The sequence below is a fragment of the Myodes glareolus genome, chromosome 7 (assembly GCF_982192425.1).
Source record: "Myodes glareolus chromosome 7, mMyoGla1.1, whole genome shotgun sequence".
Taxonomy (NCBI): domain Eukaryota; kingdom Metazoa; phylum Chordata; class Mammalia; order Rodentia; family Cricetidae; genus Myodes; species Myodes glareolus.
In genome coordinates this window covers 40,601,891-40,617,197 of record NC_142032.1, presented here as the reverse complement: position 1 = coordinate 40,617,197, position 15,307 = coordinate 40,601,891, and the positions used below count along the sequence as shown (strand labels likewise).

Here is a 15,307-nt window from a genome sequence, read left to right as displayed (position 1 = left end):
CCCTTGTATTAAGGCCGGGCAAGGCTACCCAGAAGAAGAAACAGGTTCCCAAGAGCCAATCAAAGCTTTAGGAACAGCCCCTGTTCCCACTGTTAGGAGTCCCACAAGAATATCAAGCTACACAACTGTCATGTATAGAGGGTCTAGGTCAGTCCCATGCAGGCTCCCTGGTTGTTGGTTCAGACTCTAAGATCCTATGAGCCAGGTTAGTTGTTGCTATGGATTTTCTTGTGACGTCCTTGACCCCTCTGGTTCCTACAATCCTTCTTCCCTCTTCAGCAGGATTCCCCAAACTCAGCCTAATGTTTGACAGCAAGAATTCTTATTTATTGAGCCATCATCTCTCCAGTCCTTTCAACACCCTCCTGAGAGTTACCACGCATACATACACCAGGGTGAGGTTACGCAAGGGCACTTCAACTAGACAACTAAGGACAGGACACTGACCAGCACATGCCGTCAAACAGAATGATAGATTGTCCTCCGTGTCTCTCTGTGGGAAAACCACACCTGTATGTGACAGGGTAACACTCAGATCATCACATTTAGAGCCTGGAAGCAGAAGTGCCAAGACAAACAGAAGGTTAACATGTGTTGGAGGAAGCTGCTTGTTTGTTCCCGGCTGCTCAGCCCTGAAATAATCACATAGAAACTATATTATTTAAATCACTGCTTGGCCCAATAGCTCTAGTTTCTTATTGGCTAACTCTTACATATTTATTTAACCCGTCTCTATTAATCTGTGCATCACCATGAGGTCGTGACCTACCAGCAAAGTTTCAGCACATCTGTCTCTAGTGGCGGCTCCATATCTTCTCCGTGACTCCACCCTTCTTTCTCCCAGCATTCAACCTAGCTTTCCATGCCTAACTGAGTTCTAACCTCCCATAGGTCCAAAAGAGTTTCTTTATTCATTAACCAATAAAAGCAACACATAGACAGAAGGCCGTCCCACACCAAACATGTTCTTGGATAAGTTTTGGCTATGACCAGAAAGGAATCAGGTAATATTTAGGTTACATCACATGCCCATCAAATTTCCAAAAGTTCAAACAAATGGACAAGAAATCATCTTGAAGGTTTACTCTCTGCTTGAGGAAATGAAACTCTCGTAAATATTTGAAATTGAGGCCAAAGCATGGTGGTACTTTTGTATGCATCAGACTGGTGTCACAGGCTGAGTGAGGTGTGAAGCTCTAAGGAAGGACGGTGGGGTGGTTCTGGGAGGTGAGTGTCGTGAGTATAGAGGGCAAGAAAGAACAGTGAGCGCTGTCAGAACACGGGCACAATAATGACATGTGATAAATAACGCCTCCCTGGAAAAACGGCAGAGGCCTTTTACCTCCAGTGTATTTGGTTCCCTAAATTGGTCTTGGATGTGATTTCGTGCCTTCTGCAATGAGCATTTGCACTCAGTTTATAAGATATGTTTATTCTTGTTGGGTATCAGCACATAGCTGAGGAACCCCATCTGGGGGAAAGCTATGCTGAGAGCTGTCCTCTGTGGACCCTGAATCTGGATATGACCTTCTGCCTTGCTATCATGCTTTTCCAGATATAATCCTTAGTGTGTGCCAGACAATTGTGCTTAAATTTCCGGAAAAAGTCCTGGGAAAGGGTTCCTGTCTTAATATTTAGTATGTGCTTAATGGCATAAATAAACTACATGTTCTTCTGAACTGAAATAGCCTTCCTTGGATTGTAGCTTTCTTCATTTCATCCACATGTAAGAGTATACAGAAACTGAAGTAAAGCTGTCCACAGCATTAGACTGTAGTCCGGCCCATTCTTCCAGGTCCTCAGATCCCAGGTTTAGCAAACAGATCTGCACAGGTCAGCAAAAGTTGACAAAGGGTGTGGACCAAAATATGGGAGGTTCAAAGATATGAAAGAAACCTGAGTTTCCTTCTTTTCCTTACTTGGCTTGCTCCCTTATGTCCCTTGCCCTCTTGCCCTCTCACCCTCTGCCTAATCACAGGCCACTCCTAAAGATCCTAATCCTATCTGGATTGCAAGATAGCTTTCCTCATTCTCCTTTCAATCCGTAAATCTAGCACAAATCCTGGGTTCCTCCTTCTTCCCACTGATTGTTTGGACAGATGGGGGAGAGTAGGAACGGCTGTCCAAACCTCCATTCATGCAGCCAAAGGTTGTGATTTCCTTCTTCATATGAGTCACTGATGCGCTGCTTTGCTCAAGTGGATTAAATCATTTTCCAGGTACAGTCATCTCTTGGGAGGGAGGTGTGAGAGGCTAGGGAGGCTGTTTTCGTTTCCAAAGGCTTCCCGGAACCAAAGGTTTTTGTTTTGATACCGGTGTTTGTTCTCAGTACTAAGGACTGAACCTAGGGCTCGGAACATGCTAGGCAAGTCCTCTGGCCCCAAGCCACATCCTCCCAGCTCTGCAATTCTGAACAATGGAAACATCTAATTCTATCATCTTACTTGGTTTCATTTATTTCATTCTCTTAAAACTCTCAATTTTATAGAAAAAAAATCGTTCCTGTTTGATCTTAAGAAGTGAAGCTTCAGTCCTGGCAATCTGTTTTCTAAAACAAAGAAACTGACTGTATCTAGCGTTCCGGTGACACAGAGATACTAAATTCTATTGCTGAGATAAAGTAATAAGAGTTTTAAAATTTTACATTTATAAGTGTTTTGCCTGAATGTATGTATTCGCACCGCAAGCGTGCAGGGCTTATGGAGGGCAGAAGCTGGCGGCAGAGCCACAGGAACTGGGGGTACATGTGGCTGTTCACTCTCAGCCCCCATGGGTGCCGGGAATCAATCCTGGGTTCCCCTGCAAGAGCAGTAAGTGCCGTAACTGCTGAGCCATCTCTCAAGCCCTATTATTTAATTTGTAACAGGGCTTCAACTAGTTCTGAACTCTGACACTTAAGCTTGTCAATGCTGTGGCATCCATTCAAATTACATGTTTGTAAATGGGAACAGCAGCATTTTAAAACATGTTTTTATCTATTCATACATGCGTACAATGTATTTTGATCATATCCCTGCTCACTGTCCCTTCCAGCTCCTCCAAGACTCCCCACCAGGACTCCCTTCCAACTTCATGCTCTCTTACTTTATTATTATTATTTTTATATATAATCCACGGAATCAAAGGAAAACAAAAAGAAAACAATCCTAAAGTAGAAAAACAAGAAAGAGATATTGCAGTTCCAAGGACAAGGACCAAGGAGGGGAATGACTGATCAGAGATCTTAGACACCACTGCGAAATAAATGATGGATCTCTCTGTCGGCAGTTCAGTGGAATGGGACCAAGGAGACAAGGTTGAAAGAGAATAATCAGAGTTCCAGTAGCTGAAGTATACCTAGGGTATGGGTGTGTGTGTGTGTGTGTGTGTGTGTTTATGAGTGAGTGTGCGCAACATGTCATAGTGTAGGGAGGGGTTGTAGAGGTCAGCCGACCTGAAGTATCATTGTCCTCATCCTTGTTTGAAGATGGGGCCTCTTGTTTTTCTGCTGCTTACAGTAGGACCAGCAAACCCAACGTCCATTCTCCTGGTAGGGACTTGCTGGGACTATAGAACTTGTACTACTTCTTCATGGTTCTCCTAGGCTCTTAGGATCCAAATGCAGGTCATCAAGCTTGGGAGGTACATGTCTAACTTACTGAGCTGTTCTCCAGCCCTACAGGGAGTCTTTTAATCAGACCCAGAGTCATAAGAACTCGGAAGAAGAAATGGTTTGGGATTCAAAGAATGTCATTCTGTATCCCACTGGGAGAGCCACAAAGTCTTTGAACTTTTTGTTACCTGCCATGGTACCCAATGATGATATTAACTTTGAAGTCTAACTTTCATTAAAAAAAGGGTAAGAATGAGCTGGAATGGAAAATCTGTACCGCACTGAGGTTGGGATATGCTGCTTCTGAGGCATTACACAGAACTTAGTTGTTAGTACACTAACCAGGTAGCAAGAGCTGGTACTCACTGTCTATAGAAGCTGTTAAAGGTATAATATATTTTTAGGTAGTGGAATTAAGGAAAGCAATCTTCAATTCTTATGCTTCACCATAAAACTAAATCCTCTTTAAAAATAACATCATTTCCAATGGATTTAATCATCATCACACTTTCTGAACATTTATATTTGTTCAATAAAAGTCACTCCTGAGACCACACTAAACTACATCCAATGTTGTTCTCACTAAGGCACAAGAGGAAGACAAACTGTATAATGGTTGTTGCAATTTTTCAGAACACTGAATAAATACTTCCTGAGCACCTATACGATTTGAAAGAAGCTGTATTTGCTAGGAATTATTAGATACTTTCTGTTTTTTACAGATACAACATGAACAGAAGCGTACAATTTGAACTAGCATGTACACAAATCAGATACAGCAAATGCATAGGAATTCGCTGTCAGAAAAACAGACAATAAAGGACATTAAATGGAGAAAGAAGTAATTTAAAAACCATGAAAAGATTTGTGATGATATTTGAGTTGAACCTTGTGCACAAGCAGAAGGGAGACAAACAGCTCAGAGCTGGCATACCGTCTGTCTCTGTCCATTTCTGCTGCTGGTTCTGCATCACCATGAATGCATAAGTTATTGTAAAAAGAGATTTGGCAGAGTCCTGAGGTAGAGCAGAGCACCACAGAATAAGATTGTGTGTGTGCATGTGTGTGTGTATGTGTGTGTGTATATGCGCATGCGTGCCCGTGCGTGTGTGTGTGCGTGTGTGTGTGTGTGTGTGTGTGTGTGTGTGTGTGTGTGTGGTCTCTCACTTATAAAGACACCAGTCTTACAATGAGAACTGGGCTCTAATCTGATTCACATACCAAAGACCCCACCTTCTAAACCTTAGCCTCAAATCAAGTGTCTGCTACCTTAGTATCTCACAATGAACATTAAACTTCAAAACATGAACGATTAGTTGTGGAGGCTTAGATACATAAGGAAATTTGTCCCAGGTAAATGAAAGAGTTAGAAACCATCTCTTAAGTACTAAGAAAATACTTATTTAAAGTGCATGCAAAATTTTATGTGCTGAGGGAAAAACGTTTATCCAGTTGGGAAACGATGACTGGAGAAACTTTGGAGAGACCAGAGCTGAGCTTTGAGAAAATAAGACATTTGACGCAGGTGGACTGGGATGTAAAAAGGAGGGTCACTCCAGAATGAGGGATCAGCCCCCAAAACATGGAGACATAAAAGGACATGGTGTGCTAGGGAACCATGGGAAATCTACCTACTCATCCTCCACTCAGGGACACATCACGGTGTGAGCAAGTCAGAGTCATTCTATCCCATTTTACAGAAAGATGACATTGGGGAAAGTACCAGAAAGAATGGCATGTCTAGAGTTCCTCCAAAGACATTTGGACCTTACAGTCAATAGTAAGCCACAGATGGCTGCGGAAGAACCACCCATGATCTAAGAAAATAGCAATCAGTTACGTGGAGGAAACACTGGAATAGGGAGGAAAACCAGATACTCCGATAATGTTTCAGTCAAGAGGCAAGGGAGAGCTGGGAGAACGGTGGTGGGAAGGAATATGAGTAAACATCTCTGGGAAACATGCTGGGCATGACTGGGTAAGAGTGCCTGAAAAGACACCGATGCTGGGGCCAACCAGAAGAAGGTAGTAGGGAAAGCAGTTATTAATCCTTTGAAAATAATGTGACAAAGCCACCCCTTCTGGAAGGAGGCCTTAGCAGAATTACTTCTGACCTTTTTCCTAACCCTTACCAGCTCCCCATTACCATTCTAGATGCTAGAGACGAGACTTTCTGGGAGTGGAGTACTTTAAACTCCATCCTCAACTTAACCTTTAACATCTTGCTTCTTTTGTTTGTCATTCTAAGCCTATAGAGAGGCTGTGCCAGGATAGCTAAGCTATCAGTTACTGGATGACCTCTCTCTGACCTTAAGAACATCCAGTGCACCCTGAAATGCCTCTCCATTTTCAAAAGCACAATTTTATTTACTTGTCATGTGTGTATGTGCACACAGGTATACCCATGCACACATACCACTCTGTGCGTGTGGAGGTCAGGGGGCAATGTAGGGGATTCGAGTCTCTCCTTCCCATGTTTGGGTCCCAGGGATTGAACTCAGGTAGTGAGGCTTGACAGCAGATGCCGTCACCTGCTGAGCCATCTCAAAGTCCCCATGCTCCCCCCCTTATTTAGTTCTTTAGCTCTCTGACAAAAATCACTTATTCTTTCATCCTATGAAACAATGAACTGGTGTCTAGCTAAGAAGCAGATTCGGGAACTGAACCCAGGAGATAAATGTCACCTAAGAAAAATATTTAGGAGAAGGCATATGATTCAGCCGGACTAGTGATTCCTCTCCAAGCCTTCCTGTACCTCCCTTCCCCCACATCCCAGAAAAGGTCTTTGGGGTCCCTAAGCCCAGGAAGACAGAGCTTTGAGAAAGTAACTACCTTCAAGCTTCTTCATATTGGCTTCCTTCCAAAACTTGCCTCCCGAGACAGTGTGGAGCTTTGCCTGCGGTAACCATAGCATTCTTTGAGGAGTGTAGTTCAGTAACTACAGGCAATGAGCAAAGTGTCCAAGGGTTCACACAACAAAGACACTTCACCAGCTCACAAAGGAAGTTTCAGGAGAGTTCAGCTCTTCAAAGATGGCAGAGCCTTCTGAATGTGCACGTGAGGATATTTCTAGTGATTTAACTATAAGGGAAGCTCTCTCTCTCTCTCTGCTTCACTGCCACCACATGGCAGTTAGCCTTCTGGCCTTGCATTAACTATGTTCCTTCAACCATAATCTGCTTCACCATAGACCTGATAACAATGAAGTTAGCCAACCATGTACTGAACCTTTGAAACCATGAACCAAACATATCTTTCCTTTTAAATTGGTGTTCTCAGATATTTTGTCACAGTGATGAAACAGTCTAGCAAGTCATAGTCCCAGATGGTGGCAGCAACATCTCTAGGTAATCTTCCTCATAGAAAAACATCTAAAGAAAGTAAAGGTGCCTTTTACCACATCCCTTAGCCACCAAAAAAGTCTGAAAAATAAGAACTTGATAGCTGGAAAGAGGATTATTAGATATGAGTAGGCTTAGAGGCCACTAAAGATGAACCCTTGGCCCACAGTCAGCTTTGGACTTTATTGCCCTTTTCCAGGGTAATATCAGTTTTAAGAGAAGCATCCTAATGGTGCCTCTTTAAGCTTTAAAATACTATATGAGAGGGAGGAGGTACCAGGGATTTCTTAAGGCCAATTAAAAGAAAGTTGCTACACATTAATTGAAAGAATGAGAACTGAGTTCTACCTCTGACTCTGGGTAGAGACTTGACATTCTAAACTGGTCCCAAATATTAGAACATTACCTTTGACGATCTCCTCCTCTAAGAGATTAACCCATCTAAACCTGGCAACGACCTAAATAGGGGACATCCTTCACAAAAGCTGGTACACCATAAAGGCCTACTAAAGAAACTGAAGGAATAATTGATGAGATAATCTACTTACACATTTTAAGAACCCATCCATCAATACTATTGCTTATAGACCATCACTAGCCTACTTTCTGGGTTCTAACCAAAAGGCATAACTTTTCCCTTGCTCCTTCCCTCTCTTTTGATACAAACCAAAATCCCAAGCACACTTGCCCTGACACACAAGATGTTCTCACTCTGTTTGGAGACACTCATGTTCCCCTACTCGGACACAGCTGCTTGCTGATCTCCATTACTGATGGAGGAGGGTCATCTGTCTATTGTGTTACTTTCATTGGTTAATAAAGAAACTGCCTTGGCTTGATAGGTCAGAACATAAGTAGGCGGAGTAGTCAGAACAGAATGCTGGGGAGAAGGGAAGTGAGGCAGTCGCCATGACTCTCCTCTCTGAGACAGCCGCAAGTTGGAATTCCCCTGGTAAGCCACCACCTCGTGGTGCTACACATTACCGAGTCTGCAGCTTTCTTGGATCCCTAACTCTACCGAGTCTGCAGCTTTCTTGGATCCCTAACTCAACAGGTACCATCATCCCTTCTTCTCCACCTCCAGCAGCTGCTGAGATTCACAGCTTGACTATTCTGTTGCTTTCAAACACTATTAAAATGGTTCTTGAACTCCCTTTGGAATCCAATTTTTAAATTTTCTTTACCAGTGAGACCAAGAATCCACAAAAGGGGACCAGGATTCCAGGATACCAGACCTTCCATGCCTGACTACCACCATGGTGCATCCACAAGCCAAGTACATTAGAGGCTGATCAAATTCAGAGGGCGTTAATTAAAACATAGTCATGACTCTTGAATGAGTAATCAAGCTTTTGTCACAATACTTTTTGTGTATGAATGTGTGTGCAGTGGTGTGTGTGTGTGGTATGTGTATGTGGTATGTAAGTGTTGCATGCAAGTATGTGGGAACATGCTCTATGTGTGCTAGAAGAGGCTGTATCTTCCTTGATTGATTTCCATTGCATTGTCTGAGACAGGGCTTTTCACTTAACTGAAAGTTCACTCTTTGGGTTAGTTGGACTGGTCAGCAAGCTCCCAGGATCTGTCCATCTCTACTCAACCCCAAGCCCAATGTTAGGGTTACAGGCATGTGGGTGCTGGGGATTTGAACTTGGGCAAACAGCTCTTACTCACTGAGCCACCTCCCCAACCCCTGCCATGAACAGGTTGGATGGAGAAAATGACTTTGAAGACTGCAGGAAATCAGAGGATAATCCTGTGATACTTGGACAAGAATGAATCATTATAGGAAACCCATGCTCTTGTTTCAGTAGCCTCATAAGGGGTAGTTAACTCCAATTTTTCTCTTCAGGACTGGGATAATATTCTGAGTTTATGAGCTCGGCAAGGAAGGAGAATCTTCACCCTCCCAGTCAGGAGCAATGGATGATTCAAAATCAGAGATTTGTAATTCAGACCAAGAGCTCTATCAAAGCAAGATGGCAAAGCAGTCTCAGATGAAGTAGGACTTAATCAACCTGTCAGTCTGGGGAACCAAAGAGCCCTTTACCAGGGTTACTGACCCTTTCTCTACAAATCCTACCTTTTCTTTGAGGTCCAGCTCAACAATCACTTCCATGGCTGGGTAGATACTGCCTCTAGTTTTACACACACACATCTTCATAATCTGGTATGTGAGGCTCACACACATTTATAGACACCACTCTGTGCTCCAGAAATCAGCAATAAGACCATGTGCACAAGCCATCATCCGATTCATCTGACTTGACCTAAATAGCTCCCCACTCCGTCCACATTCCTCGTCCTCCATGGATGGCAACTGCTGGTATATACTGGCCCTAGACAGCCTCTCTGTCATGAATTATTCCACACAGTTTACACTTATAAAATAACTTAAAATTTTCCACCACCTCATGAGGTAATGATTGTAATTATTTTATATATAAGGAAGCCTAGAAATTGAAATGTTGAGTTGACCAGATTCACAGAGGAATTGGTGACAGAGGCAGTCTTGGGAGTTTGTGCAACATTCTCCTTCAGTTAAACCACTGTAGCAGTCTCTAACAACCTCACTCCCTAACCTATCCACCCCCATGTCCCAGTGCTTGAAAACCATCTTTTTCTAATTCTACACGGCCTCTATCATCCTGACCTGTCCTACATTGTGTTATCTTTCTCCTCGGCTCTGGGTTTCTAATTATCTTTGCCTTTCATCCTTTCTAACCCCCAGGACTCTTTATCATGGGTCATTTCCTCCATCTAAAAGATGCTAACCTTCTCTGACTTCAACCTACCTGTGGAGTTCCACTCTTCCTGCAGATCATGATTTAAATATCACAATGTGTTCAGCTGGAGAAAACCTTCCCTCTATACTCAGACCAATCCCGTTCTGACCATCACAGCAGGTCTGGTATGTCTCTCTAGATTAGTGACCTCACTGTGGCTGTTTTCATACTTTATTCATTCATTTATCTTCACTGATGAGTCCAGTTTTGGATTCAAGACTCATTCCACTTTTATTATCACAAGTTTGGTGCCTTGTCTAAAATTATATACAGTGTGTGTCTGTGTCTGCTTGGATGTGCACGTGTGCAGTGAGTGTAGGTGCCCTTGAAGGCCAGAAGAGGGCCTCAGGTTCCCTAGAACTAAAGATAGATGTTTGTGAGCAGTCATGTGGGTGTTGAGAATCAAATCTGAGACCCCTAGAAGAACAACCAGACTTTTAACCACTGAGCCATCCCCTGAAAGTGTAAGTTTTAAATTCAGGGGTCATTTTTTTAAGGAGGCAGACTGTTGAGGGAAACAGAGCATGGCCTTTGGTCCATGTTTTGAAAGCTGGTTACACTGCCACATCTGTGGATGATTGATTTCTCTAACCAGCTTCTTGACTATAGTGGGAACAACACTGACATTAATGTGATGGAGGAGGGTCATCTGTCTATGTGTTTCTTTCATTGGTTAATAAAGAAACTGCCTTGGCCCTTTGATAGGACAGAAAATTAAGTAGGCAGAGTAAACAGAACAGAATGCTGGGAGGAAAAAGGCAGTGAGGCAGTCACCATGACTCTCCTCTCTGAGACAGACGCAGGTTAGGATCTTTCCCGGTAAGCCACCACCTCGTGGTACTACACAGATTATTAGAAATGGGTTAGATCAATATGTAAGAGTTAGCCAATAAGAGGCTACAGATAATGGGCCAGGCAGTGTTTAAATGAATACAGTTTGTGTGTTGTTGTTTCTGGGTGTAAAGCTAGCCATGCGGGAGCCAGGCAGGAACGCAGCCCACCGCTCCTTCTACAATAATGCCCTAGTGATAGAGTAGCTAAGGACCCTGAAGCCTTTCCCAGGTACAGCTTATGACACCATGCATGAATGACAGACACGATCAGAACACAAAAATGCACAGCTGACATCCAGCACCTGTACCTCTTCCCGCATGGTTTACCCCAAGCCTCAGCTTTCTTCTCTACCACTTAACTGCACAGGTGCTACCACATGGAAAGCTTCAAAACTGAGCAAGAGGCTTAGGGCTTACTAGGGGCAGAGAAAAAGAAAGGACCCGAATGACCACAGTCGGAGTGCAGTACCAACTAAGTGTGAACATTGTCATACATGAGCTCTTTCTGTATCAGACTGAAGCCTGAGTCTACAGAGGGGGGAGCTGGGGCTTGGGAGAGGTTCAGTGTCTCATTTCACGGTCTCAAAGCAGATAAAACACTCCCACCCAGGGCTTCGTTTCTACAGAGAATTTGCTACTAACATGCAGGGCACTGTCTCCCCATGGGCACACTTCCTCACTCTGGTTTTTGTGTAAAGCGTTCACTGAAAGTTCCAACCTTGATAAATTTCTTAGAGTCAACTTGACCGTGATGTATGTGGGAAGAACTGGGTAACAGTAATATCTGAGCACACTGTGTTTCAAGATTAATGAAACGTTTAAAAATAAATTATACATTTTGGAATCTTTATTGTAAAAAACAAGCTGTATGCTGTTTAAGTGTAAAAATTAACCCTGAATTCTAAATAATACCAAAAATGTTGGATACAGAGGGATTTTCTGTTTTGCGTTTTAAAAAATTAATTCATTTTTTAATATGCTGTACTTGAATGAACTAAACATAGTCATTACCATCCTCCAATCCTAAGTCAAGTGACAGGAAATTAGGAGTTAGATGGGCAGAGAAGACAAGGAAAACTGTCCCTTCCCTGATATGCTGCCCGAGACCTAGGCCTGAAGTGATACAAGCTTTGGATATTTCCCACAATGGATCCACCAGGATCACTTAGACTGGAATTCATCCACTGCCTTGCCTGGGTCTCCGAGGATGCCTGCAAGAATCTGATCCTGGGCCTATGCATTTGGGTTCTCTGAGGATGGTATCTTGGAGCCAGTATTTTCACAAGTCCTTCTAGATAGTCCCAATCCATCTCAAGCTGTGTCCTGGCATTAGCTTTAAGAGCTCATTACAAATCAGAGGCACCCGAGCCTAATGGTCCCAAACATTCACTTACTCACTTCAAGGACATACTAGTTTTCATACGCCTTGGAATGGTTAAATAATATAAATAATAAGTATATCAATAAGCAGTTTGTCTTACTAATCCTAAATGTGAGGCACTCCCTACTTCAACATGAGGGAGACTGAATACTGAAATATATACCCCAATCTTACCCTTTAAGGCTGGGGAAGGGGTAATTAACTTACTGTCTTGCACCGAGGAGGGAGACCAATAGTTAACAATCCACCGGCAAGGGTTTTCAACGCTAAATCTTGACTGGCTTGCCTCTGTGGCTAATTCCTAGTTAATTTTGTCTCGTGTGGGAATGGCACACTCTCCAAACTGAGAGTCTCAGCATGCTCCAAGAGGAACACGCTCTCTGACTCAACCACTAATTGCATGTTCAGGATGCTGTTATTCTTCTGAATAAACTCAAGGGAAAGATTAGTTTTCTGATAACTTACACCCTTTTCTTACTTATTCCCACCTTGCCTCCAAACCTGCTGTCACATCAGTTACACTATTAGAACTGACAGAACAGGAGATTAGTCCCAGAAAGAAAGCTATCAATTGAAAAGCTCTTGTGATCAAACTAGCACCTCCTCTCCATCACCAGTCTCTCAGTGTCTGCATTGGGTTTCTTGGGGTTTGCGCCAGGTAGGAATTCACTGAAATTGAGGGTCATGATCCTCTACATGGAGTGGAAGTGCAGGTTCCCAGGTTTATTTGAGTCTCCATTAGCTGGGCTCTGAGACTTTTATCACCTTGGAAACACAGCATCATGCTTCCCAATATACCATCACTACCAACAACAAAAATACCAAGGACCACGAGAAAACAAGATGTTGGAGCCTGTAGGGTCACTTAGTAGGTAAAAGTGCTTGCCACCAAGCCTGAGAACCTGAGTTCAGTCCCTGGAAGCCACACAGAGGAAGGAGAGAACCAATCCCCACAAGTTGTTCTCTGACCACACATGTACTTGGCACATGTACACACAGAGACACACAGACACACACAGACACACACAGACACACACATTAATATTAATAAATTTTAAGAATATCAATCATATTTGGTTATTCCCAAATACAAGTTATAATTCAATACTGTCAATGATTCAGTGTCACTGTAATCTCCAACCTGGCAGCCCACAAACTGGTATACTTTGAGAAACAGCCAAAATACCCCATTCTTCCCCCAAATGAAATGACTTTACTTATCAAACTGACCAAGACACTGCTAATGTATGCGGTTACCACCTGTATGAACAATGAAGAAGGCACCAGACATCATATAACACTTGTGGAATTCTCATGGGTGGGGGCTGTATAAAACCAATTATCACAGAAGGCATTTTCAACCTCAATATGAAACCGATTGTTTTGATGCAAATGGCTGTATGTTTGGCCGGTGGAGGGGAGAGATTGAGAGATTTTCCCAGTTCTATCCTTTCCAGCATTAAACTTGTATAGCCTGTAGCATTAATGCATTTTTTTAAATGAATGACCCTGTGAATGAAACCAGGTGTTTTTGCTTATTCTACCTCTGAATTCAGTAAACAACACCAATTCAATGATGCCCTCCACCCCCACTCCGTCAGCTCTGTGGCAAGAAATTCAACCACATTTTCTGAGGGTTCCTACCATGTTCTGCTAGTACTCCACAGCCCCTGGCCTCTGGGGTGTCATTCCACCCTAACCAGGCTGTGAACCTAGTGACCAGGCTGTTTGCATTCCCTAAGAGCCAAACGCTCAAGTTCAATTCCGGAGCCACAGTGCTCGCTCTGTGCCAGAGCGAACCCGGAAAGCGCAGCACGGCGCCAGGGTCCCTCCACCTGCCCGCGGTGCCCCGGACCCCCCGCCCACTCACTTTGCCGCTGTCGCTCACGCCGAGGAGGTGATCGCGAAGCACCTCCATGGGGCAGGTCCAGGTGGAGTGGACGAAAGTCCCTCGGAAGATGTGCGCCAGTGGCGGCGTCCGAGCCGCACACATGTCAGCGGCGGGGCAGCAGCGCGAGTCCACGGGTCTAGGAGGGCGCACCGGGCGGGCGGGCGCAGAGCTGTCCCTGTTGCAGCGGAGCGGGAGCTGCTGGGACGCCTTGCCCCGGCTTCCCTGGGCAATCGCCTGCCCCCTGCAGGCCGCGCCCAGGGGCTGGCTCCCTGCCTCCTTGGTGCCAATAGGATTTTTCTCCTATGAGTTGGCTCGACTCCCATGGGGTGTGGTTTTCCTCTCCACCCCTGCGGTTGGTTTTGGATATGTTAACTCCTTGAGTTATCGAAATCAAGCTGCTCTACCTTGCTTTCGTTGCACACCTAGAGTCTTCTCTGAGTCTTCTACACTCGTCGGACCAGTCATCCATCACCTCAACTTGTGCACCAGGTTCTGAACTTGCACAAACACAGAGATAAGTGAAAGGTCGGTTGGAGCACCTACCTTGAGACCAGTTTCCTTTACCGCCTTTGTAGGATGCAGAATGTGTTAGTTCTTTACTGGGGTCCTTGAAGCTTGTCTTACAGAACCATACAAGGAGAACCCTACCACCAAGGGTTAATATGGATCTCAAAGTCCCTCTTGTCCCCCTAAGGTTAATATTTTAGTCTTTGTGCCCACCCACATACAATATCAAGGCCAACTTTTCTTGTCTAATGTAGATGACTCTTGATTTATTCAGTTGTGCAAGAGGAGAAAAGGAGGTCCCCAAGCTAAGCAGCAGCCGTGAGCCGAAGTGCATGGATAGGAATCTAGAGACCATTTATCTGCAAGGCTATGAGCCTGAGGTCCTCGACTCCTCTGTCGTGAAAACAGGACTTGGGCCAAGTCACTGCAAAGCCTGTCCAGGTTCCCTCCTCAGGCAATAGCCCCAGGCTCTTAAAGTAAGTCCTGCCCACAGGATGTTTGCCTTGAGAGTGTGGATACTAGGTTCTCACAGCTGCCCCTCACAGCAAGTGGTTTCCTGTGAATATGAATGACTTTGCCTCAAATGGTAGCACTAAGTCAGGCCACTGTCCCTGCCTAAGAGTTAGCTGCCCCTACCAGGAAGTTCTCTTTCCAATAATCCATCCTTTCCCTGCTACTTCAGCCTTCGTAGCCAATCCTAATGAAGTTCATATTCTCCATTTGCTTGTTATCGTTTCTTTTTAATGTTAATATAGCATTCTTTGAGAATGTCATACAACATACTTAGATCATATTTACCTACAACCCCATTCTTCCTCTTAACCTCCTCCCAGATCCACCCACACCCTTTCCCCCTTTTTTTCTTTGTTATTGCTATGTGTGTACATACATATAAATGTCAATACAACTTGATGAGTCCATTTAGTTTTGCTTATATGAACATGTTTTGGGGTGACCACTTGTTACTAGATACTAA

The 15,307-nt window shown here is 44.0% G+C and overlaps 1 protein-coding gene across 1 annotated transcript in view; it reads right to left on the bottom strand.

The window, feature by feature from the left end:
- Positions 1-14,031, bottom strand: part of Gda (guanine deaminase) — a 68,227-nt gene extending 54,196 nt beyond the window's left edge. Inside the window, exon 1 of the mRNA XM_048438698.3 lies at positions 13,804-14,031. Within this exon, the coding sequence (XP_048294655.1) occupies positions 13,804-13,926 (123 nt within the window). The 5' untranslated portion in view covers positions 13,927-14,031. The remainder of the gene's footprint in view (positions 1-13,803) is intronic.
- Between the last annotated feature and the right edge of the window lie 1,276 nt (positions 14,032-15,307).